General features: G+C 43.3%; 1 protein-coding gene across 1 annotated transcript in view; it reads left to right on the top strand.

Moving 5' to 3' along the window:
• The first annotated feature begins 12,066 nt into the window (after positions 1-12,066).
• The window catches only part of nkain2 (sodium/potassium transporting ATPase interacting 2), a 123,369-nt gene continuing 107,966 nt past the window's right edge, over positions 12,067-27,469 (top strand). Inside the window, exon 1 of the mRNA XM_018742546.2 lies at positions 12,067-12,958. Coding sequence (XP_018598062.1) covers positions 12,905-12,958 — 54 coding nt within the window. The 5' untranslated portion in view covers positions 12,067-12,904. The remainder of the gene's footprint in view (positions 12,959-27,469) is intronic.

Below are 27,469 nucleotides of genomic sequence, written 5' to 3'. Positions count from 1 at the left end.
GTCATTGGAACAGGTCAGAAATGAGGGCTCCAAGGTAACCTTATCTATTACCGCCCTGCCTGGTTTATTATTAGAGTCCTGTGCACTGGTTGCCTTCTTCTTTGCCTTTTTTGGACAGGGGTGTGACCTAATAGGGCACTCATACTGCCTGGAAGGCGAGTGGCATAAAGCTTATGCTGAGCACCCAGAAACATTCTGCTCTTCCACACAGTGTTCATGCAGTTGGGTTTGGGAGAGAGTCTTCATAGGCTAGAGAAGGACTTCCTTAAGCTGTCTGATAATGTGATGACAGCCCTAATGATGAACATGCGTCTTTTTTTTCAGGCTGTGCCTCAGGTCCAAAACAAGGAGAAGCGTGAATTTAAAAGTCCATGCATTCCAGCAAACTGGGGACTGACTGAGCCATGGATGATCTTGCACCCAGTGGTGAAATGGAAAGTCCTTCAGTGCTGTCTGAATGTACATGTTACAGATAGTCGAGTCATGAATTTTTGGAGATACAAACATTATCCAGTTAATCAGTGTTTTTTAGTTTGTTTTTTATTTTCACTTATCATTTTCCCAAAAATCTGGGGGGGTGGCACAGCATTTTTGGCTGGGTCCTGCTTAGTGGTGGGTCTGAGGTTCAAGTCCTGCTTGGGATGCCTTGTGGTGGACTGGTAACATGTCTCCTCCCCCTTCAGCCCTGCACCCTGTGTTGCCGGGTTAGGCTCCGGTTTACTGCGACCCCGCTCAGGGCAAGCAGTTGTAGCCATTGTGTATATGTGTGTGTGTGTGTGTGTGTGTGTGTGTGTGTCTGTATTTGGAGGCACGAGAATAGGTTGCATTTATCTGCCGAGCCAAAAGGTGGCAGTAAAGTGCATGCCAACAGAACATCGGTGTGCTTTAATTCAACTCACTTCCACAGTGTTTACACTTCATTCCTCTATCCAGTGTGAGTGTTGAGTGTGACTGTTGGTGATTTGTAACATGAGAGATGCACATGTTTATGAATGAAATGTCAACATTCAGCATTGAAATGGAATTTGTGGAAACACTTGTAATCCTTAAAAAATCATTTTAATGTACCATCATCATCAGAACCGCCTATCCCATATGGGGTCGCGGGGAGCCGGAGCCTAACCCGGCAACACAGGGCATAAGGACACACCCAGGACGGGACGCCAGTCCGTCGCAAGGCACCCCAAGCAGGACTTGAACCCCAGACCCACCAGAAAGCAGGACCTGGGCCAACCCACTGCGCCACTGCACTGCTGTGCCCCCTCTAACTTTAATGTATATGTTGGTCAAAGTAATTAAGTAAATATTAAAATAAAAAGACAGTTTTGTTTATATTCGCTATATCAAGATTAGTACAAAACCCAATCCATATATTAATCACAGAAATTCTGTATTACTACACTTTTATTGATTGTGATTACATGTCATATTGACTTTGCTGCTTTTGAATTAGAAAAAAAAAGGGAGGTATGAACAGCTTTCCAGTCCCAAGTTATGTCCGTAAGATGAGGACCCGGTGTATAAGAATCCCTGATGAAAAATAAGCGCACAGATTTGTACAGGAGTTGGAAGTACAGCTCTGTCCTGGTGTGTGGCTCACCTGGAGCAAAAAGTATCAAAAGATATGACAGACACACACAGAAAATAAATTAAAATCCTGTTCTGTTTTTTGGGCCCAGAAGGTGACAAACTGGGAGGAGCAATCAATCAAGATAAAGTTAAGACACAAAGGGCTGCAATTTAAGGTTATTTCATCCAGTCGCTTTTACGCATCAGCAAGATTCAAAATCATCACCTCTGTTAGCCTAAAACATTTTGAGAGTCGGAACAGAATAAAGGCAAGCTGCTGATGAAATCGCCTGCAATCTCCGCGTCTCTGACACTGCCGTCGCAGACGCCGCTGTGTGCGGAGCACCGAGGAAAAAAAATCTAACACAAATGTCAGAAGTAAACCTCAAAGTGATGCTCTGACAAGTCTCGGATTTATCATAATTTTTTTAAGCGCGATGAATGCCTGCATGTCATCATTCCTGAACCATGAGAATTAAAATTGACAAAAAAGATCAATACAATAAAAAATTCCACTTAATTCTGAAGATTTCGAAGTAAATATTCTACCGATGCGCATGTGTGTTCAAGGCACGATCAAGCTTAAAGGTATGGATTATTGGCGAACATTCTGGAATGTTCTGGACCAGTCCAGATCCAAGTAGGGCATCACCTGTGGCACACGGTGCCTGGGTCCAGCTGTCCTGCCCAAAAAACACAGCTCGGAGTCACCAAATCGGTTCACTCTTGTAGAAACAGCAGAGCACCTCAGAGGTTCAACTCACAAGCAGTTGTGTGATTCCCAGAGCGAAAGCGTTCCTGAAGAACGAAGAATGAGCCGCTTTGGCGCTGAGCAAACCGCACAGCGCTCACAAGGCTCACCGCACTCGCTTGACCTCCCAGCACTTTAAAGCCTTACCAACTCTTAAACGTCCTGGTTTGAATGAGACCAATCATACGTTTAAAATCACAGCAGTAAACGAGCAAAAGCTCCCGCCACATGCAGAACCAACGCGAAAAGAAATCTGGATCCACCGTCCACGTCTCGAAGGACCGTAAAGTTTAGGTTACTGACCTGGCATTTTACTGAAGCGCTGCTGCTTTGTCATAGTATTTCCTTCAGAAACAAGCCATAAAATGCAATATCTGCTGCTCCTGAGAATATGCAATGCACTGTTTCCCTGCGTTCAGGCTTTGCCTGTGATTGCGGTTTCCTTCGCAAGACCCATTGGTTTCACCGCAAACTAATGTGGACGGAGCAGGAAGACGGACACCCTTAACCCACAGAGACGACTGCGTCTGCACTTCCACCTTGGCGGAACTGCTGATGTGGTCATTAATACTTAAAGGCGGCAGGCCTGCAGCACAATATCAATTCAAACTAAATGACTGTAATGGGAAGAGGGGCTTTGAGACATGATAAAAAGCAGTTATTTAAGTATTGACCAAAAAAAAAAAAACGTAATGGAGCTGTGCAAGCCTAGTTGTAAAACGGGCAGTACAGTAAAGTACCCCCAGTGGCCTGGGATATATGGCCGCTAAGTCAGATTGACCTGACTGAACCCAGGTCCTGTCAATTTTAAGACCGATGAATACTGAAAGTGAACAGAACTCGGGGCTCAAAGAAAAAAAATATATATTTTGTAAATTGCATTTGTGTCACTGTTATTTGTGGTTATATAGCTGAGGCAGCAGGTCACATAGTGGTTGGAGCTGCTTCCTTCTGCTCAAAGGACCCAGGTTTGAATCCCTCCTCCTGCTGCAGTACCCTTGAGCGAGGTACTTACCCTGAATTGCTCAGCTAAAAGGTGCAAAGCTGTATGAAATAGAAAATCATTGCAAGCTGCTTATGAAAAAAAATGTTAATTAATATATATGCTCTTTTGATACATGCTGATTAACTCTCATACACACACATCATCTAAAACCGCTTGTCCCATACAGGGTCACAGGGAGCCAGAGCCTAACCTGGTAACACAGGGCCTAAGGGGGAAAGGACACACCGAGGACGGGACGCCAGTCCATCACAAGGCACCCCAAGCGGGACTCAAACCCCAGACCCACCGGAGAGCAGGACTCGGTCCAACCTACTGCACCACCCCGGCTCCTCTGTCTCATACAGTGTGCTGTATTTCATCTCAGTGAAGCAGTGTAAGTATAACATTATGCAAAAGTGTTGGCGCTGGAGCCACACAGTTCCTGGGAGATGGATTCAAATTTGAGCTCCAATCCAGCTCTGTTTCTGTAGAGTTTGTATGTTTCCTTCCACTTTGACTTGTAACTCTGAATTGCACTTAGTGTGTGATTGATTGGAGTGTGTGTGATTGCACTGCAATGGACTTGTGTCCCATCCAACGTGTACCCTGCATCTCACCCCAGCCTTCAGGATAGGCTCTGTACCATGACAACCCTGCATTCCCAAATGTTTGTTAATAATAGATGGAAGAAAGAATGAATGTTAAATTTAAAACAATGATGCATAAGCATATATTTGTAGCTAAGATTAAAGCAGCAATGGCATTATATGCGCATCATTTCTCTGCAAGTCCAGCTCAGGCATGTACATGGTGAGAGTGTGTGAATGCCTTGTTGCTCCAGTATCACGCAGCACCCACTAAAACCCTCAGCTTTCCTGACTCACCTGTGCTAGGTATCAGTGTCCAGTTTACTGCAAGATGCACGGCAACGAGGGCCGCACTCGCCGAGAAGCAGATTCCGAGGTCGGGGTAACACACCCCAGCCCTGATAGTTGTCTGAACGTGCACTTCAACCCTGCCGGATGTCTGACAGCATCCCGACAACACCCGGAGGATCTGATCTGTCTACAGCGCTGTCACATAAATCAAGAGTTTCTCGGTTTAACCGCACTAACGCGAGCAATTAGCTGCTGAGTGATTTATGATGTGCAAGAGCAATAGCCCCGAGACATCCAGTAAGGTTAGCTCCATTTTCACAGTAACAACTTCATATCAGCTTATTTTTTTAATATAGCTTGTAAACCAGAATTCCCCATACTCATATGAGCACATTACAATAATTTCTATTTTTTATTTCATATGTCAATATGGGATTCTCACTTGTTTAAAACAATAAGTGTTCTGTAGAGAAAAAAAAGTGTTGCTAGGATAGTTATTACACTCAGATTACGTAAGCAATGGTTTCCTCCCTTGTTTTGCTGGAATGGTTCGAAAAACGAAACCAACCTGAACGCAGGTAGATTGAGCAGAGACTCGGTGAGGATTCGAACCTCGAACCGCCTTTCACACTGCATGGTGACACAAAGCGCTGGGCTCCTGCTCTGTAGCCTTCTGCCGTTTCATAGTCGTTTGACATTGCGACCTTTTCCTGCCGGAGCTCGTTAAAGGGTAATTACCAGCGGAGAACACACAGGCTATTTTTTTGCAGTGCTGGAATTGCTGACCTGAGGCCCGAGAACTAAATTGAGGCCCCCAGGAAAGCCCCCGAAGGACACCTGAACCGAGCGGCACAGCTCATAGCTCTCAACATGCCTCTTCGCCGCTCTCGCCCCCCATTAATTAAGACTGCACACTTTCCGAGGAATACACTGCGCTATACATCCTGCTCCCTTTTGTTTCCCATCAAAGCAGGCAATCCCGATGAACCCACAAGGGCACGGAGGTGTACATGGTGCCGCGCGAAACTCGCCCTCCTTTAGATGGAGTTGGTGGCAGCCACGACGATTCCCTCTGAACACACGAATACACCACCGGCATGACCCTCCTCCACCAAACGATATTAATTCAGAACCGAATTTAAACAAAGAATCTTTATAAAAGATGTTGTACATTTACAGAGTATACAGCTCAACCAATTCAAAAGGAACGCTGCAGACAGTAGCTATCTGAAGCATTATGCTTTCGGCGAAGGGATAAAGAAGGGCCGCCTTCAACTACTTCAACTTCTAGTGCTGAAAAAGAAAAAATCTGAATGGAAAAGAAGGTTAAAATGAACACAGGAAGTCAAAAAAGATGCTGAGAGATATTTTTAAAAGGGCTCTGCGGTGACCGAAAACCCCTTCCCAGAATATGTTGGGCTATCAAGGCAGCTACTCGCCCAAGTCCGCTCTATCAGGCCTAAGAAGAATTTGCATAAGTTGAACTTACATATTCTACAAGGAAATTACATCACCTCTGACCATCGTCAGCAGAAAAATTAATCACGCTGCAAAACTTTTGTGCTGCGCTTCGCAGAGCGCCAAGCGCAGCGGCTAGCGGCGCTAACAGCGGCTAACAGCAGATGAGTGTGGCTAGCGGCGACTAAAGACCCTAACCCCAGCCCGGAGTGCATATCTGTCCCAGCTTTTAATACCATTCCCTATAATCATCTTTCCAGAGGAGCCTTCGTCTCCTTCCAGATCTCGAACTGAAAATAACACCCCCAAGTCACACAATCGCTTTAATCGCTTTTCAAAATGGTCACCTTGGCAGCCCATAAGAACACTCCTGCATTTAGAGAGCTATATTTCTGCACTTTACCTGGCGTTTGGGGCAGGTAATTCATGGGATGGAAACAAAGAATTAATATGTGTTGTTCGGTATAATCTTCAGTGCTGGGTACAGTACATCCCTATATCCACAGTGAACACTGTGCTTCATTTGTTGCGCTATATTGAGAAAACTGAACCTGTGAGTCTATGTTGCTCAGAGGATCTTAGACGTGTGATGTTACACGAACTTTATATGGAAAGTGCATCCAAGAGAACTCATGCACATGCGTTCATTTATCCGACGCTTTTCTCAGAAGCAATTTGCCATGATTCACCCCTTTATGCAACTGGGTAACTTCTACTCAGGGTAAGTACCTTACTCATGGGTACTGCAGTTGGAGGAGGGATTTAAACCTACAACTTTTGTATCTGAAGGCAGCAGCTGTGACTGCTACACTATGACGAGGCTTCTACAATAGATCTGTATACATATATAGAGTATATGGTTTGTTCAGTGTTGCATTTTCTGCAGTCATATTGTTTTACATTTATTCATTCCGCTCAAAAGCAACTTACAATTATTTACCCATTTATACAGCTAGGTAATTTTACTAGAACAACTTAAGGTAGGTACATTGCTCAAGGGTACAACAGCCAGAAGTGAGATTTGAACCAATGACCTTCAGATCCAAAGGAGCAGCACTGACCACAACACTACCAGCTGGCCCTGGCTTTTCTAATTAGACTTCAGTTTTCAGATTGTTGAGTAAATTAATATTATGACTGATTTTTTTTCGCATAATGATGGATAAAGAATTCCTCACAATTCTGGTCATTGTCAAGTGTCAGAGATGGGACCTGATGTCGCCCTACATCATGATTTATTAGTGGTTGGAACATGACTGAGAACCTGAAGTTGTGATCTGAAACCACAAGGGGGCAGTAGGTCACCCAGTGGGCTTCCATACACTGTTTCTATTAAAATATTCATCACTTCACAGCTTCTTCGAGGGCGTTGTTATTGAATTTAATTGCTTCATTAAGTGAGCTATTTTTTTTTTAATCAGCCTTCAGTGTTGTTCTTTTAAGGCATGCAGGCGAGGTGTTCTGAAATATGTTTTCACACTTTTCTTTGGCGTGCGTTCCTTACGCGTCGACGTACAGGGCCGCTTTAAACTGCCAATTAGACCTCGGTTTCAATACAGTAAAACAGTTGAGCACAACGACTTGTGACCTGAAGGCGGCTGGGTTGAGACCCATTCTTGTACTGCAGTGCCGTTGATCAAGGAACATACTTCGATATGACTCAGTGAAAATGCCCTGTTGAATAAATGCATTAAATAGTCTAAGATACTTTGAATAGAAGAATCAGCAAAGCAATAATAATATGTATCTTTAGTCTTTTCCAGTCCCGGTTGCATAAGATGATATGACACCATTTCATATTGACTTGAACGCTGCAGATCCACAAGCAAACAGCGTGAAATTTTGGAAGCCAAACCTTTTTTTATTAGTTAGCTTCTTATTCCAAGTTGATGTCCATATATTATCCATAATACTCCCCTGCTCTAGATACACTCCTTTTGGAAGCAGCAGATGCTGTCCTTTTAGGACAGTTCTCCCGACCACTGAAACGAAGCGCGCTTTCTGCTACAGTTATGGAATTTATTAAATATGAACAAATTCCTCTGAACTAATTCAAAGTAAACCGTAAGCAGGAATGTACAATCCTCATAACAAGTGATTTGATTATAATAATAACTAAGTATTTTATCACTTAAGCAAATCTGGACTCACAGGTAATTTAAATTTTTTTCTTTTTAAACCCTGAGCATCTTTAGGAGAGAAGAATCATGTTTGTGATGCTTTTTTTTTTCTCTGAACTGGTGAATTATTAAACTGTTATTTTGCAATTCTATTCAGTCACTTTAACTCACAATGAAATTCTCAGGCAAGACATGTTCAAACTGGATGAATGGGACTGTCCATCATAATAGTGCATTTCTTTTTGTGAAATAGATATAATGTTTGATAGAAATGGAAGTCTGAGAACCAGTACATATGCACAAGTTTTTTAATGTGTAATGTGTGCCGCATTTCCCCATGTTTCATCCACTTGTGAAATGGTGCACTCATCTAGTGAAATAATATGCTTTTTGGTTACACAAAAAAAACATGAATAAAAGGAGTCTGGCTGGACATATATTAGACAGGATCATACATGTTCTTTGTTGTTTTAGGCTGGAGGGCCTTATTTTTCATTCCACTGTAGAGTTATGATGTCCATTATTTCGTGGAGTATTCTCTGTTCATTTCTCCATCCTGATTTTTCAACATGTTGGTCAAGTGCAGTGAGTCAGACGTGTCTGGAACTGCTCATCTGCTCAGCAAATGAATAAAATATTTCATGCTGATGTTCAGAATGAAGGTAGTTTATTATTAATCCAATACATACATAATGTTTTCAAATTAAAAATATGCATAAATGCAAGGATTACCACCATAGCATACAAAGTAATATACTTTCAACAATGAATTTTGTGTGACCTAATGCAGCAACATCAGAGGTTTATGGGTATATTATAAGACCCGTATACAGAGGCATACCTAAGGGCAGCTGGTAGCATAGTGGTTGGCTATGCTGCTTTTGAACCCAAAGGTTGCAGGTTTGAATCTCACCTCCAGCTGTAGTTCCTCTGACCAATGCTCTTACTCTAAAAATTGCTCCAGCAGAATTACCTAGCTCTTCAAATGGATAAACAATTGTAAATAGATTAACACTGTAAGTTGCTTTGGAGAAAAGCATCAGCTATGTGAATAAATGTATTATAATGTCATTACACACACAAATTATCTGAAACTGCTTGTCCCACATGGGGAGCCAGAGCCTAACCTGGCAACAGAGGGCACAAGGCTGAAAGGGGAGGGGACACACCCAGGATGGGAGACCAGTCCATCACAAAGCACCCCAAGCAGGACTCGAACCCCAGACCCACCAAAGAGCAGGACCTGGTCCAACCCACTGCACCACCGTACCCCCCCCCCCATCATGTCTTCAATGAATAAATAAAAATTAAAGACATAAGAACATAAACTATAAATACACTTTTCAATGGTAACTAAACAATCTACACAAAAGGTAAATTAATCTGTACAAAATGTACGGTTCAAGTAGAATAAACGTGTGACCACTGGGATATTTGAACAATACCTTGCGTGACATAAAACAAGTGAAAACAAATGTCATGTCTGTTATCTCTTCTGCAAAACACCGTTGTGCCATTTTTCTATTTGAGTGTAATAGTCATACCATAAATATACAGTGGAGATTTGTGTTTATCAGTAACTGCTGATGACAGGAAGCAGGTAGTAAAAAAAAAAATGGGTCGACTGAAAGTTTCCAGCGAGCACCGGTTGCACAATGTTCACCAGCAACATCGGTTTGAAAAGACAGGGACATTTGTCTTGTGTCCAATTTAAAGCAATGGAAGTCAAGAGCTTCGCAGCAGTTCATGAATTTTTAAAGGATCAATATCTCTGTACGATGGCTTCTGATGTCTGTTCTTTGCTAATTCCGTCTGCTTAAAATGGTTTGCCCTAGTTTCTACGAAGACAAATTAAAATTAGGCGACACCCACCTGATGTGTAAAGTGCTTTGGTCGTTTCTTTTTTTTTTCTGTTTCACCTGCTTAAGATCTTCACATGAATTTTTTTCTGCAATAACTTTGTATATTAAAGGCTATTTAACTATTTAAACACCCATCTCACTGTGATCAGCAGGCTGGACTGTCATTTCTCGAAAAGGGCTCTGCTGTTGTACCTTTGATTTGGTAAGACGTTTAAGTTCCTTTGGATTTAAGTTTCCCTTGTACCAGTTTGTAATCAAATAATCAAATATTTGTCATATAAAAGGCATTTTCCTATTTAATTGTACATTATATATTTCTCTAATTCTTCATTTAGCTGATGCATTTGTCCAAGGTGACTTGCAGCGATGGGGTTGCACAATATTTGAAGTACAATCTGTTTTAACGTGGCTTACATTAACATTTTCAGCAGAGCTGTGCCAGCCTGTCTCCTCCTGGATGGAACAAGTGGTCCCAAGTCCACAGAGACACATGGCAGCTGATTGACAGCTTAAAGAGTGACCTTCTTCCAGGAGGAAAAGCAATCAGTAGGTGGAGGAAATATATTAACTGTGAAGGAAATCTATTATTAATTTTATATTAATATATATTAAGTCCACTCATGCTGCCTGGTGTTTTGGGAGGATGTTGACCACACCTTGACCAACCGGGCTGCAACTGCTTCCAAGGTTCATGTTATTTGTCTTGGGATGTAGGATGGTGGGACTAGACAAGGGACAAGGGTAAAAGATGAATAACTCATATAGCTCATTTAATTTTTTTGCATTTTCCTTCATCTGATGTTTCTTTTATCATATTGCATTTCTTTAGCAGGAAAATACTAACAGGTGCAACTCATATTATTTCCTGACGATGCAGATCCCGTGTTTTTTGTCTTATCATTTCTAAATTTCCATTGATTTTTTTCAAGGAATTATTCAATGTACTAAGCAGCCAGGGGACCACTTCCCAGAACCGCTGGAGTGTTATGATGATTGCAGTTCATCGCCTTTCTGTTTAACCATGATCGTCTTAACGCTACTGTGCAACTGGGAAAAGTACCCCAGTTTTATTGCTTGCATAAAGTAAGCCTAGTTTCTTTTTCACTTCTCCACGTGAAAACCCTGCTTAGTGGGGCAGTTCAGGGTAAGTACCTCACTGAGGGGTGCTACAGCAGTAGCAGGTCAAATGGATGGTTAGGCAGTAAGTGTTATACAGGTTCTTTCTGACTCCTCAAATTCTGAAGGTTTTTGGTTCGAATCCCTCTCCTGTTGTGGTGTGCTTGGTCAAGGTCCTTGCCTTTACTGACACAATGAAAGTACCCAGCTGTATAAATAGGTAAACCATTGCAGTGTGTTATCTAACGTTTCAAGTTGCCTTGAACAAAAGTGTGCAACAAATAAAGATGAATAATAAAATATGACTCTTTATGACTTCTATATGACTCAGATTCAGAAGCTGTTCAGAGGACGCCCTCCTAAGTTTCAGGAGGCATGAGAACTGCCTATGTCTACATTTTTACTGCACGAACGAATAAAAGATGCCACGTCACATCACTGGCAAAGGCTATCAAAAGATATACTGTAATAAGGATACAGAAAACATGATTATAATGTAGCTGTCATAAACAGAGATAAAGTTCATGGTGTCTGCAATGCACAGCAACTTATGCAGGATGTATTGTTGACTAATTAAATAGTTTACTAAGGTTGTCAAAGCTACATGGTTAAGTTTACTGAGTGTTGATAACTAGCACTAAAATGCAGTACAGCACATTACGGCTTCTGTAAAATTTATACTCTGTTCAAGTCAAATGTTCTGCAATAGCGTATATGTATAATATATTAACTTTTACTTTGAGGAACATACATAAGCATGCTTTGTGAAGAAGGAAAGTGTTAACTTAGCTGTAGGGTGTCACACAAAAAGACATTCCAAATGCACTGACCAGGGAATATGTCATGGTCCTGCTGCAGTACCCTTGATTGTGGTATTTATTCTGAGAGCTGGTTAAATATATAAAATTAAATATATCTATACATGTGTATATAGAGTAAATAGTTATAATACATGTAAGTGTGTGTGGGTGTAATCAATAGGATTTCTTCTCTCGATCCTCAGTGCACCCTTTCATATCAGGGTCTGGCGGCGGGTATCGGACGGTGCTCCTCTTGTCTCACACACACACACACACACACACACACACACACCGACCGCTGTGGATCGGAATCATCATGTACAAGAACGAAGAAAAGGGACCGCACGCGGGGAGGGGGGAACGACATACACGCGTGCACGCGCACACAGCCCGTCCGATGCCGCTTCGGCGTCCTCGCACATCGCGGACCTTACAGACGCATCGCTGTGCTGTTCCGTGTGACAACCTCCCCCCCCACACCCCACACCCCACAGCCACTGCTCCTCCCGTTTTACGGGGTGGGGGGGGGTGGCGTTAACGGAGAGGGGCGTGCACGGTCGGGTCGCACCCGCGTCCTTCTTCTGAACGATAACACCAGCTGGTCCCGACCCCGGACGCCCCACGCGTGGTGGAAGGGAGGAGCGACGAGAGCAGTAGCAGCGTCGCTTTGTCTCCACCACGGCGGAGCGAAAGGACCGGCGGCGCGCATCGGCAGCGCGCATCGGCACCACCGCGCATTGGGACAACGGGACGCGCGCACCCGTGGATCTTCCTCACCTGCTTCTGCTTTTCTAATAACACCTTTCAGAGTGACCAGCGTCGGCGCGCGACGACGGATTGAGCTGCCCTGTACACCTTTACTGACAATTACTATATTACTACTACAATATTATTCAATAATATACAAACTGGCTTTTCTGGACATTTCAACTTGGAGAACTGCTCGCACTGGCACCACTGGCACAACCGGCTGGATTATCCCTCCATCATCATCACATCAGCCAATCATCAATCGATCGTTCTGATCGTTTGGCTCCTTTCGACTGCTCACTCCGTGTTCGGATACAGTGTTTCCGTGTGTGTGCGTCTCTGTGCGCGCGGAGATCATAAAGGGATGCCCGCCAGGACCCCCCTCTGACTGAGGGACACTCGCACCCGGCGCCCGTCGCCTGCACGCCCCGGGCTCTCCCCCAGGGTTCTCTGAGGGTTCTCCGAGGGTTCCTCCTCGCGGAGCTGCCTCGGTCCACGCCGGTCTCGCGGAGACCCGGGGCTCGCGGAGCCGAAGCCACCCATCCTCCCACCCACGTGGAGAGCGCGCGCCCCTCGCCTCGCCTCGCCTCGCCTCCCGCGGACGGACGCTCCGCCATGGGCTGCTGCAGTGGGAGATGCACGCTCGCCTTCATATGTGGCATTCAGCTGGTAAGTAGTTAGACACGATGAATGCAAAATGATGTGTTTGAAAAGAAAAGAAAAGAAAAGAGAAAAGAAAAAAGAAAAGAAAAAAGAAAAGAAAAAGGGTCCGACAAGCGGTGTCTTAACTGTGTGGAGGTGAGGTGAGCGGACCCCAGTCAAGTGGAACCGTGTGACCGCGGGCTTCTCACGCGTGGACACAGGGGAGGGACTTCTGCCGTGGCACATATGTGGACACACATTTTTACACACATGATTCAAGACAAAAATCACGCAGTCCGCTGCGCGCAACACTTTGGAGCACTTGCCTCACTCACTGGGGTCCGGATTTGCAACACTTTATATTCATAAGGTAGTGTTTGTCATGTATGTCAGAATATATATATATATATATATACATTTGTCATATATATTCCAAAACAAATACCATGTTTACTCATATAGTAACACCTCCTAGTACATATTTATCATAGTTATGATCAGTGTAAGAGATCATTTTGGCACTTCATCTTTATAAGACATGTTTAAGTCTAGATGTTTGTCTTCTATTTTGATTAAATATTGTTACATGTGTGTTCACATATGTGTGTGTATGTATGTGTGTGTTTATATATATAGGCCTACAGATGTGTATATATATATATATAATATATATATATATATATTATATATATATATATATGACGTACACATCAGTCCGTATGAGTCCTGAAGCAGCTAAATGCTGGATATGAAGTAATCCGTTTTATGGAATAAAAATCATTTTAACAAAGTAAAGCAGAGTGCGGCTCAGTGACAGGCAGATGACCAGGCAGTGAGCCCATTCAGCCCCATTCAGTTCCTTTCCTTCACTTCCTATTAACAAAAGGTCCTGTGTGCTGGTTAACCAAGCTGACCCCCCCCCCCCCCACACACACACACACACACACACACACACACACCCCAACCACCAGCCTCTAGTGGCACCGGTACCCACAGCCACATCGGACTGGGTGTCTGTAGGACTGTACTGAGTATCTGGTTTTTGTCTTTTCTTTCCTTTCAGCTTCATTCATTGGATGTGTGTTTGCACCGTGTTTGTGCTCCTCTTCCCTTCATCTTGACCTCAGACATTACTGGGCTGATAAATGTAAATGGCTCTGTGGAATATTTATACTACCTCCCAAGAGGGGAGACAAAGTAAATTAGCTTTGCCTGTCAATGCTGCTTCAACTGGGATATTGTTAGCCTCTGGTTAAGAACATTTATAACATCTCCATATCTATCAATCCACCTGACTGTGTTTAATGTTTATACACACACACACACACACACACACACACACAAGAAAATGTGGGCTTGAAAGCAATGATCATTATGCGTTTTGCCATTATGTGCCAGGTAATTTCCCAGTGCTGCCTCTAAAGAACCATTCACAGCTGGCTAATAAAAATCATTGTTTTTATGATTCTGTGCATTATTTAACAAAAATGACCTCTCATGCAGGGTCATCTCCATTACCCCGTAACAAAGCTGCTGCTGTTGTTGTTGTTGTTGTTGTTCGCTAAATAGCAAATATCTAGAACTTTCAAATTACAGAGGTCACTTCAAATGCAGAGAATACCTGTGCTGGATTAGTGGGAGTTTGGACGTTCAAGCATTTTTTGGCTGTTTCATATTGCGTTGAATGCTTGTAATGAAGTGCTGTTGAGTCAATGTGGACTCTTTATGATTCTTTTAGTCTAGAAGTAGACAGGGGTCTTCCACAATGCCCTGTTCTCCAGTTATGTCCTTAGGGTTGAAAGGGGTTCGTCTACAGTCAATGTGATTGAGAGCATCCTTCTGGTTACCGGTCATCTTTTTTTTTGCTTTTTTGTCTTTCATCCAAGGTATCATATTCATATTGTCTGGAAGTGGTAATTAGCAGCTTCATTGGCTGTTTTGCTCTAAAAATAAACCCTTCTAATTCTGGATTCCAGCATCTCAAAAGAGCAAATGTCAAGATTCTGCTTACATTTGTCAAGACTCTGCGTATTTCCTCAAAAGGGGCGATAAGCTCACAACATACTGTGTCCACTGCTGGTGTTTTGAGTCATTCCTCCGTGGCAGGTCACGTGATATCTGCAAAGTCCTCCTCCGCAGATGGCCATTTGGTGCTCGTTCAACGCGAACCCTTGGTAGCATTGACGGGACCTCTCTCAGAGGGTGATGTCACTCTGGAGGCCATGAATAAGATCCTGCAGACTTGCCTGCACAGGAGCCTCAGGTTTCCTTAATCCAGACTGGTATATGGACTGGTCACAGGGCTTCTCATGAGACAGCTGTAGAGATCTTGTCAAGGTTTCCATGCCATCAATAAACTAGTGTTCTGAAAATGCTGATTTATTTCCCTGCAGGACACATGAACGTCTTTGAGGATGTTTTACTATCCATGTTCTGTTACTTAGGGGTAACTGCAAAAAAGCTCTGTTCTCAAAGTCCTAAAGAAATCCGGCTCGGATTCTGCGGTCAAAACGGCCTGTGTGCAGATCGCAGATCCTCAAGCTCTCAACTCAAAGGGCAATCCCCTTTTACTGTGTCACCGTCCGCAGCTCTGCTTAACTCCACCACTGGTCACGTGACCAGCTCTAGTCTCTGCACTTGGAATGCCCTGACCTTTCAGAATCGCCCACTCTCAAAGTGCAGTAATTCCCGATTTCCACATGATTTTTCACTCCGAGCGAAACTCTTAACCTTAATGGTTTCTCTCCGAAATGCCCAAGCGCTAATGTTGTATTACTGGCCAAGTAGGCAGCGCAGAGCGGAGCCCGGACAGCAGGTGGCGTAGCGGTTACAGTCGACACCTTTCCCTCAAAAGTCCTGTCCTGTGTTCATCCCGTCACCTGCTGTACCCTTGCTAAAGATTTACCCTGAACTGATGCAGTAAAATTGCCCACCTGTTTAAATGGTTAATCATTGTAATTAGGTTAACCTTGTAATTCACTAAATAGAAAAGTATCACCTAAACAGAATAAATAAATATATAAAGTCTTTAATCTCTGGATGTTTGTTTTCAGCCTTGAGCCTGCCATCAAATCGTTCTTCTTCAGTTAGAAGTAGTTAAGGACTAGTAATTAAACGAGGCCTCATACTTAGGGTAGATCATTAGCTGGCAGTAGGTCCCTTCATTTTTATTTTGTCAACATGACTAAAGCACGTATTGATTTATGTAGGAGTATTAGCTATTTCTATTTTTTTTTTAGAATGGGGACAGATGCATAATGACCAAGAAGGGAGAAAAATCAGGTGGAGTAATATTTTAAAAATGAGCCCTAATCAACTTGTGAAATGACTGAATCAGAGGCACATAACAAAGCAGGCAGCATCGTTCTGGAAGATTAAGATCAATTTTGCCTGCTTCCCCCAGTGCTGACGTGGGATTCGCAGCCAAAATCTGACACATAACTAAACACAGACTTGTGGCCGCTGCATAACTCCACATAAACAACCTCTGGCAAGAAAAATGCTGTGTGTAAATTGCAGTATATTGCATCCTGCCTATGTTCTCAGCCCCTGTTTAACATATGAATATTTTAATATATAAGTAAATGAATTAATATAGAAACATAATGTGGAGGTAAGATGAGGATTAATGTCAAGTAATTAAATTCTAACATTATAGTGCATTTGATTTGTGACCTGATGGGAAAACAATGCTGTGGGGACAATAGCCATAAGCAAAATAGTCAGACTTTGTTTTAATTTTTAGTCTTGTTATGGATCTTCTCTGGCATTGCTGCAACTGGCATCTCGTAATTGTTTCACATTAGTGCTATAGGAAAAGGCAATGCAATATCATAATTGTACTTTCAGATGCTCTATTAATCAGGGAAATGCCATTATTAAAGGGGATCAATGGATATATTCTCTTTTATTCACATTAAAGGAACATAACATAAATTATAGGTTTGCCATTCCCTTAAAAACATTCACATGCTGTAAAGACACATCGCACATTAAATTAAATCAGGTTATTGTAAAAACAAAAGTGATTCAGTATATGTTATAGATAAGAAATTTGTATAAATATAATTTTGCAAATTATTATTAAATGTCAGTTGGTGTTGAACAAGAAAATTCATTTGCTCTCCACTCTTGTTTGAAAACCTGCTGCTCTCTGATCAAACTGATGGCTGCAACAGAAACAAGAGACACACAGTGTTAATGTATAATCAATATATAACTATATGTAATAGTTATAATGTCCAATCAACACATGGCCGTTATTCATATTACAGCTGATGCTTGTGTCAGGATAAACATTGGATTCCCGCACCGCTAATAGGTGGAAAATTGGCCCAATATGCAGCAGTGTGTGTCAGCTATTTTTCCACATTGGAGTTATGGTGGGAAAGTATTGGATTTATGAAAGGGATCGTGCACAGCGCTGTAGAGTCTCACCATCGCAGAGTTATCGACGAACAATTCCATCTTTTGGAACTGGCCCACAACACATTCCCAGCATTGTTTCTGTTTGGAGGCAATATTGACGATGCATTAACATTTGATTAAGTATAAAATAACCTTTATGCCAGTTGCAATGACAGCGTGTTTTTGATATAGAAGAAAAATCATTTGCAAAACCTTATGCAGTGACAGTTGTTCGACTCAGCAGGTCATTTGATTTAGAAGTCTTGGTTCACTTTTTGAGGGGGATGCAGTGGTGCAGCAGGTTTGGCTGGGTCTTGCTCTTCGGTGGGTCTGGGGTTCGAGTCCTGCTCGGGGTGCCTTGTGATGGACTGGTGTCCTGTCCTGGGTGTGTCTCTTCCCCCTCCAGCCTTGTGCCCTGTGTTGCTGGGTTAGGCTTCGGCTTGCTGTGACCCCGCATGGGACAAGTGGCTTCAGCCTGTGTGTGTGTGTGGATTCACTTTTCAGGAGGATGCAATGGCACAGCAGGTAGTGCTGGTGCCTCACATCTCCTGGGTTGTGGGGTTGAAAGCGTGTTCACATCCTCCTCAGTCTGTGTAGAGCTTGCAACACTTTATATCTATGACACATTAATAAAAGTCATGTTTGTCATGTTTATTAGTGCAGTGTGTATACAGATTTGTCATATATATAACAAAAATATTTGCCATGTTTACTCATTTAGTAACACATTGTATTACATAACGTTCATGAAATATGACCACGTTTGTTCTGCGTTTCAGGTGAATTTGGGATTTTAGGTGCCATGCAATGGAGTGGCATCCAGTCCAGGGTGTACCTTGCCTTATGCCCTATGCTTCCTGGGTAGACTCTGAACTGCCGTGACCCTGCATTGGACCAGCAATAATTGCTAATGGATCGTTAACACTGTGCTGTGTTTCATGCCTATCCATTCTGCAGTGTGGAATACAGTTTGAGCAGAAATATATGGCAAATATGAGAAATGCACCTGTGTCTTACAATGTAACGTGTCGTTTAAACAGTCCGGTGAAATTACAACAATGTTAAAAACATCCCGAGAGGTACAGAGATGGGAAAAACTGTCTTGTTTAAAACCTGTTGGCAACACGCTTCCTAAAGAAAAAAAAAACTTTTTTGTTTTTTAAGATGTAAATGTGAGCGCACACAAAGACCTCTTAGTCTATATGTAGACACACAGGATTTCTGCCTGAAGCAAAGCGCAGAACAGATGTGCTGCAGCTGCTTAGTAGTGTAAATGTGCCATTGAGCGAGCAGAGAGAATCTATACTTCCATGTGGCCTCGTTGCCAAGTCGCAGAACCCTAGCAGGGCCGCAGCTGGCCTGTGCCGGGTAGGAAAATCTCCAAAAAGACATTCCTGTCAGAAGTTATTCTGTAGGTTGGAGGGGGGATCTCTTCTCATCAAAGTGTTTTTATCCCCAAACTGTTTTTTTGTGACAGAAAGGAAGAGAAGAACCTGCTAATCCAGTTTCATCCTTACAGAAGAGTTGGTTGCACATGGACATTGCTAAGTGCCGCTGAGTAGATGTCGCCTCTTAGCGACCACATAGAGAGCTTCCAGAATGTTCTGTCCTCCACTTGTGTCTTTAGTGTTGAAAAGTATGTCAATTGTTCCTATGATTCAGTCCATCCGTCTTGTTGCCATTTGTCCTTTTCTTCTTTTTCCTCCGTCATTTCCAAGAACTGGCATCTTTTCGAGTATCTTTTCGAGCATCTTTTCGACCCGACGTCCAAAATGTGATGGATCGCGTGGGGAGACATATAATTCAAAATACAGGCATATATTACCAGTCACCAGTCACCAGTCTGGAAACCAGTTTTTTTTCCTAGACATTTGTCTTCCCAGCTCTTTGGCAGCAGTTCCCAGAGATATAGAACACTTCTGGGTTACTTTGCTTTCACTCTTCTGTCCAGGTTGTTCGGGTGTGCCCAAACTTTTGACTGATACTTTTGCTACTTAAAAATTCAGGGAATTATATATCATTCCAGTCGGGATTTAGCACCAAGCGTGCACCACCTCTGATCTATACCGCTGGTGTTAATTTCAGGAGACTTTATCTGGAGGCCATCAGGGAGCAGAGTGGAGCTGCAGTTTCATAGCTGAAGTCTGCAGGCTTCCTACTGCAGGTGTGATACACATCATTAGCCTGGAGCTCATCTCCAGTCGCTTTACCTACACACTCAACTGGCTTCTGTTATTAACACACTAGATACTAGAGCTCATCCCACATACTCTATATATATTTCTGTTTGTTAGAGTTATTGGTGTCGGGTCCAGTATACGCGTCTATGTGTTTTTTGCAGAGTCAAAACCCATGTGCTAATGTTAAGGATGACAATAGATACGACCCATCGAAGATATTAATGTCTCCTTGTGTACATCATATTTTGCTCAGCGCTGCTTGGTCAATATGTGATGGGCTGTTATAACTGAAGGAGGTGAGGTGGTGCAATGGATTTGCCAGGGTCCTGTTCTCTGGTGGGTCTGGGGTTCGAGTCCTGCTTGGGGCGCCTTGCAATGGACTGCCGTCCCATCCTGGGTGTTCCCCTCCCCCTCCAGCCTTGTGCCTTGTGTTGCCGAGTTAGGCTCCAGCTTGCCACGCCCTGCTTGGGACAAGCACTTTCGGACTCTGTGTGTGTATTGTAACTGCACCTTAGATAACTTTTACTAACAAGCCTATAACTAATCCACTACCAAAGACACAGTAATTGAATTTTATTTAATATCTTTTTAGAACAAATGATTAATAGTGTTTAAAGATGTGAAGGTTGATTACAATGTTATTGCAGCTTCCTACAGTAATCCATGGCTTGTCTCATTAGCTAAGCAATTACACCAAATTTACTCATTTGCAGTGTATAATATTTTTACCCCCTAAAAATGGATGATGGTTCATTTATTTCCCATATTTGATTCACAGATTTTCTATTACGCACATAAATATGTGGGTATTTATGCCAGTATAAAACCCAAAAATATGATACTGGTCAAGCGCTATTGGGTACTGCCAAAGAGGGCAATAGCGGGAGGATATATTGTTTTATTGTTGTTTTGTTTAAGCAGTCATATTTACAGTAGCTGCAACAATTTAATTAATCTGTTCACAGTGTGATGTGGTGGCAGTAGAAAACCTGATTCTTGAATTGATTTCAGATCGTCCGTTCCAGCTGGTTGCAGGATTTGGCAGAATAGGCCTATTATGACGGCCCCCTCAGATGTCTCTCAGTTGATGGAAATTAGGTGGGTGGATTTGTAGCTTGCCTCCAATCATTACCCCGCGGGTTGAATATTTATAGCCAGCCATTATAAATTTCAACAGAAGGTTCTGGATTTCTGCATTTTGTGTCGTAAATCAGGTGACAACGTTCAATTAAATTGACTCTCGGTGTCAGTGTGTCCTGACGCTCGCATTCCGTCCTTGATAGACTCGCGCCGTGTTGGCCCACATGGCGGTGAGGAAGGAGGCAATGATGCATTTATCAAAGAGGCCCAAAGGATTATGGGTTAGTGACCTTTCGTAGCCTCTGCCTCTTTCTAACGCTGTCCATGACACATCTTTTGAGACAGGGATAAAGATTAACTGGCTCAGGTTGAGTTAGATAGGGCCCTCCAAGGGCTCAGCTCCTTAAGATGTGTTAGTACCACCAGAGGAGTAAGTATTGTTCTGTGGCCAAATTCTTTACGGCCTCATTCTATAATCTTTTATTGAGTAGTTAGAGGAATTGGGCTGTGATTGTGCGTTTGGGCGAATGCTTAGCTCCCTGGCCATTTCAGCTCCTGGTCCGCTGGAGGACTCACACCTGTACCTTCACCTGTACTTATCTTACAGGGGGAGCTGGTAGTGTAGTGGTTAGAGCTGCTGCCTTTGGTTCCAAAGGTTGTGGGTTTGGATCTTACCTCTGGTTGTGTTATCTGTGAGCAAGGTGCTTCCTGGGAATTTTTCCAGTAATGAATTACCCAGCTGGATAAATAACTAAATAATCGTAAGTTGCTTTGGAGAAAAGTATCAGCTAAATGAGCAAATGTACTCCAGTGAGGTTGTTGAGCCCCCCCCCCCAGGTGGGGCACTTCTGGACAAAAGAGAGGTGGCAGTGGGATCACGGAGGTTAGCAGGCATTTAGATATATTGCATGTGATTGACACCTGGGTAGAGGCAGGGATTTGCTCAAATTCTTCTGAAATGTTGCTTCTACACAACTCCAGCAGTGTGCCACGTTCTAGGAACGTAAGCAGAAAGTGACTTTCCTCGCAGGCCGTGACTTTATGCTTAGAGACAAATAGACAACAGAACGTACTGTGTTTGGCGCCAGGGCACGGTCCCGCGTCTCAGGAGCTCCCGAGGTAGTTGGGTTAAAAAACATCGCGGATGATCATCGAATTACCGGGGAAAATCTGCCTTAGGGAACCCCCTAACAATTACCGGCAGGGGAGGATGGCAGGAGCTATTGAAATTCTGAGCGCAAACTGTTGGAATTTCCTCCACCCCAGGGCCTGTTTCATCTGCCTGTCTCCCTATCTTAGCGCGAACAGGGTGTCACTGCCCAGCCCAGCTTTATGTAACCTGAGGTGTGCTGTCTGCTGAGCAGTCGCTGATGCGACCCAAGGTGAGCTCTTCTTGTATGCTGGACAGCAGGGTTCTCATATTAGCTAACTGAGCAGGTACAAGGTAGCCTCTGCCACCGGTAGCATACTGCATTCATCACACTCGGGGGAAAAAAGAAACATCTCTTTTGAATGCACTCTGGAAAGGCATGACAAGGTCTTACACGCTCTTTTCACCTTGTAACCAGCTTGATTCCTCCAAGCTGTAAGGTCAGAAACTGTTCAGTGAATGGGCGACGTTGTGACAGTGTTTCGATGTCCATAAAAATTTATAAAAGCTGAAATATGTCGTCAATATATCTATTTTAATCATCCTTTATCAATAACCACTTGTCCAGTACAGTGTTGCAGAGTCTGTTCAGGAAGCAGAGGGCATCAGGCAGGGTACTGTCTGGATCAGATGCAATGAAATGCAGGGCGATCACACACACACACACACCCACTTGCTGAAGCCGATTGTCCGAAGAGGGGTTGCGGCAAGCTGGAGCCTAACCCAGCAACAGAGGGCATAAGGCTGGAGGGGAAGGGGACACACCCAGGATGGGATGCCAGTCTGTCACAAGGCACCCCAACCAGGACTCAAACCCCAGACCTGCCAGAGAACAGGACCCAGCCAAGCCACTGTACCACCACACTCCTGTGCCCCCCAACACAGAGGGCAATTTAGAGTGCCTAGTTCATCTGAACCACATGTCAATCAAAGCACCCAGAGGTCATCCACTCAAACAGAAGGCAATATTCAAACTGTGCACACTCCCAGATTTGAACCCACATCTGAATCCACAGCCCAAGATCTGTGAGGCACCAGTGCTACCTTCTGTGCAACCATGCCACCTTCTTTTCAGTTCTTTGAAACACTCCTGTTATCATACGTCTGCATCCGCAGTGGAGTGTCGTGGTGAAGGTGCTGTACTGCTTTCAACAGTCCCATAGGTTCATGGTTCAAATACATTTACATTTATTTATTTAGCAAACACTTTTGTTAAAAGCGACTTCCAATGAACACTATGTAGCATTACTAGCCCACACACCTTATTCACCGCGGTGACTTACACTCCTAAATACACTACTTACAATGGGTCACTCATCCATCCATCAGTGGAACACACTCTCTCTGTCACTCACACACTGTGGGGGAACCTGAGCAGCATGTCTTTGGACTGTGGGAGGAAACCAGAGCACTCGGAGGAGACCCACACAGACACGGGGAGAACATGCAAACTCCACACAGACTAAGCGAGGATCGAACCCATGTCCTCTCGCACCACCCAGGCGCTGCGAGACAGCAGCGCTACTTAATCTACCCTCGACTAGGTACTGTAAAGGCTATGAAAGCCTTTGAAAATCCAAACAAAAAATATGTATAATTGGTGTCCCTCATTAGTATTGCAGCTGCAATCCATTCTGTAACCAGTGCCAGCTGAAATCGAGCCCAGTATTACTTTGAAAAAGATCAGTACTTCTCAGGAACGCTTAGTCTGATGTCTTAAGACAGCAGGTATCACACTCCAAAAGCCAATGCTCCTGCATCCATGGCCGAAAAATTCAACCTGCTACACTATGGTAAAATAACCAGTAGCACAAATGGAAAAACAAGTCCCTTTATTTTGAAGAGTTTACTAACTGTCTCACTACCGAAGTATCTCAGGATCATTTTTCATATTTATTCACGGTCGCAGTTAAGGAACACTATCATAACTACATAGCGACGTATGTCGAAGAGCGTAAATTGCTCTTTTTACAGCAGCGGCATTGCTTGCTCCGTTCGCTTGACAGTCGTTATGTGACGGTTTTGGTTAGCGTGGCCCTGATCGGCAGTTTCCCCGAAATGCGCTTCCCCAGCGACGCGTCACCGATGCTGCAGGCTTCAACGCATGGCACAGAGACGGGGGAGGGGGGGGCACGGTCATTCAAAATGTTTATCCATTTGCTAATTGAAAGGACAGATCCAGTGCCAACCGACGGTTGGGTTTGGTGTTAATTATTACCTACCAACCCCCATTCAGGGGCTCCTGAATTTCACACGAGCTGCAGCATCGGTGTTTAACTGCTGACTCTTATTTGTTTTAGGTGGTTTAATTGTCAACATCCGGACGGATGTATTGTTATGAATCGTGCTTTTTGGAGTCATGTTTGTCAATGAGGCTATGAGCAGCAGCTTGATCCTGCTGGGACGACATCGTATGACGTGAACGTTGGTTTTTCTGTTGCCCGGAAGTATGAAAACACATCTGTTTCGCACATCATGTAGGCTCCCGATTATTTTTTTTATTCTCTATGTGCGCTTAAGAAATATTTGTTTTCATTGCTGACTTATGTCAACTGTTTTACAACCGAATATGTTTTTTTTTACTTTAAAGTATGATCCAAATGGTGAAGCTCTTGGTTTAAAACCTAGCATACAATGTGTAATTGGAACCCTACTATTTCTCATTATTTAGTGGTGATATTACACTTTGTGACCACTTATATTATAAACCACAAGCTGGGCGGGGGGTTGCTCTCCTTCCTGCCTAACAAAATAAGCAGATGAATAATGCATGTCTGTTCTTGTAGAATAAAGTCTGGGCATGTTGCACTATTTCTTACTATTATTTCTTACAGTTTTTCAAGATAAGAAACATGACTAATTATTATTATTATTCTTATTATTTAATTAATTTTCTTTAAAAAAATATTTTAACCTTTTCTTTAAAAACTCTATTTCTGCACTTAATATGATGTCTGGATAACTGCTATAGTGAAACACACATTATTCAGGTGCTCAGGTTAAAACTGTGTTTATAATATATCACTGAGATTTTTCTCTTGAGTTATTATTGATATAGAAAAACAAGGTGCGATTTAAGTGGTTACCTCCTCTGGTAACTTACCAGAAATGGCCATGTGTGCAAGGCTACATATATTAGTAACTTCTCGCTCAGTGTGGTTCACATCTTGTATGGGTTCCTGTTTTTATGTTTTGAAGAAATTGTGAAAAGGAATGTGGTTTATGTTTTTGTAATTGCACCGAGAAGAACTGTAATTCATTTCATACGTCCATCCATTTTACACAAATTACAGGTATTAATGAGTAAAAAAAAAAAAAGTAAAGAAATGTTTGAAATGGCGATGTGCATCTGGGGTTTCATTGTCAGCTCGCACCAAGAGGGTGGGGGGGTCCTTGGGGTGGAGAGGGAGTGTTTGGTCAGGGAGACAAAGGTAAATAGCAGCCAAAGCTCGAGTGATGACTGCTGGTGTCACAGAAACCTGTCAGTCAGGCAAAATGAGGCCTTGATAGGAGGAAAACACAATGAATCACCCTCTCCTCACAGACCCTGATCTCCAAGACGGCAGGAAGATGTAATGGCTCTTCAAGCATTATGAATCATTCAGATCTTAACAAGAGCAGTAAATACAAGAGCGGCGAAGGAACAGCAGATTTCATCAGCAAGAGATGTTTTTTTCTTCCTGCTTTCTATATCGGGCAAATTATTAGGTTTGCGTCTTTGCTGAGTTGTTGACGGGAATGGCTTTTTTGGTACATGCAAGAACAATGCAGTGGCATGTGTTTATTTTAGCCTATATAAAAAAAAACTGCTGCGGAGTCAAGTGTAATTCATGTCTCTCTTTTTTCCTGATATTTACCGTATTGACTGATAATCTGAGCTAATAATAAACACCCCCCAGTGCAGCAGTTTGGAAACAAGGATTCCCATAATGCTTTTCAAGCAGCCGTCAGGGGGGAGTCCCAAGTGTTGTAGGTTATAGAAGGTTTTCTTCTTGGCGGCGAAGGAAAACAAACAACCGAGCCAGGATGGAAATGGAGGCGGTCGTGTGATCATGTGATCGTGCAATCTTGTGCTCCTGGATTGATAGAAAGAAGGTCAGGTTGACCCGATCCTGAACTATGTTTCACAGTAATGGCTTCTCTGTGACCATTCTTTGAGTCGGATCTTCAACTGTGCCGTTTTCCTTAACTCAATGCCCACCTCCTGCTCTAGTACCCTTGAGCAACGTTTTCATCTTGAAAGGATACGGTAAAAATTACCCTTCCCTATGAATGGGTAAATTATTGGAAGTAGCTTAGTTTAAAACTCTAAGAGTAAAATTATATAATGATAATTGGAATTTTGGCAGCCGAATGGACATGGGTTTGTTACCTGTCACTGAATATTATCACGAGTCCTTGGATGATGGCCTTCAGAGACGGTGAGGTCTAGCTGAGGAACCTGTGCTCTCCTTCTCTTTAATGGATGGTGGAGATTCTGTGAGGGACAAGGGCATCATTCCAACTTGTTTTTACTGTTCCTCGCTTGTTCACAGCAAAGGTTTCTCATCGCTTCAGGCGATGTTCAAAGAGCCCTGGGTCAGAGACGGCTGGCTTTCTCCCGCTCTGCCTCATCCTCGGCTAGTGCGGCGTGTGTTCGCGTGCGAGCTGTGCAACACGCACTGAACGTGTAGAAATGCAGGCCGGCGGTCTAACAATGGGTTAATATTTAATTCCAGAGCTTATGGTTTTATCGATGGCACCTTGCACGTCTACGGAATTACAGCTTTACGCTTCAAATCCACACCTAGCTGCTTATTTACTGCAGCCATTGAGGTGAGGAATCTTCCTCCAAGGCAGGTTCTTCCCAAAGATTTAAGCCGACAATCCTTAGCCGCCCGGTTCCATAACTGCTGTGCTGTTTATGACTGTACACCAGGAGTAACCGGCCTGAATTGTTAAGTGTCACTACATGTGGCACTCGGCAGAATTTGTGAACTAACTGTAGACAAAAGGTTGTTGTCAAACAATGAAAAATACACCTGTAACAATGGCAGCACTGGGCAGCATAGAAGCTGTCGCCTCACTGTCAATGGGTATGGGTTTGAATCCCTCTCCTGTTGTATTATCCCTGATGAAGGTGCTTATCCTGAACTGATACAGTAAAAATAACCCAGCTGTATAAATGGGTAAATCATTGTAAGTTGCCCAGTATACGAACCTAAAATTGTAAGTTGTCTAGGGAAAACATCAGCTAAATGAATAATAATAATAATAATAATAATAATAATGCAATTCAGAAAATGCTTTAAAAATGGGTTTAAAAAAAAAGTGGTGAGTGCACCAGTATCTTCTTTAAGCATTTACTATAATGGTCAACACCCCAGCAAGAAGCGCTGTTATGATGCTCCTGCACTTCACCAGCAGGACCACTGAAGGACGCCTCAGGACGGAACCCAACTCCGCTGGGGGACGGACCTGTGAAAGCAATTTGAAGGTGTGACCTGTCAACGAGCCGAGACTCAGATGCTTTAGTGTGCGGTCTCTGAGAACCTCGTTAGGCGAAGACACAAGTGTTGTCTTGTGTCTGTTGACGCTCGCTCGCATGTTGATTGGTCCCAGAGGTCACGACCCTCGTCGGAGAACATGCTTCTAAGCGGCGGCAAAGTCCATAATTCATTTCTACCCTTTGCCTCTGACAAACACCGCTGATTGTGAACAGACAGCGAGCCGTGGTTATAA

This window comes from Scleropages formosus, chromosome 1 (assembly GCF_900964775.1).
Source record: "Scleropages formosus chromosome 1, fSclFor1.1, whole genome shotgun sequence".
Classification (NCBI taxonomy): Eukaryota; Metazoa; Chordata; class Actinopteri; order Osteoglossiformes; family Osteoglossidae; genus Scleropages; species Scleropages formosus.
The sequence above is the reverse complement of the archived record's forward strand: the minus strand, read 5'-3'. Positions and strand labels throughout refer to the sequence as shown.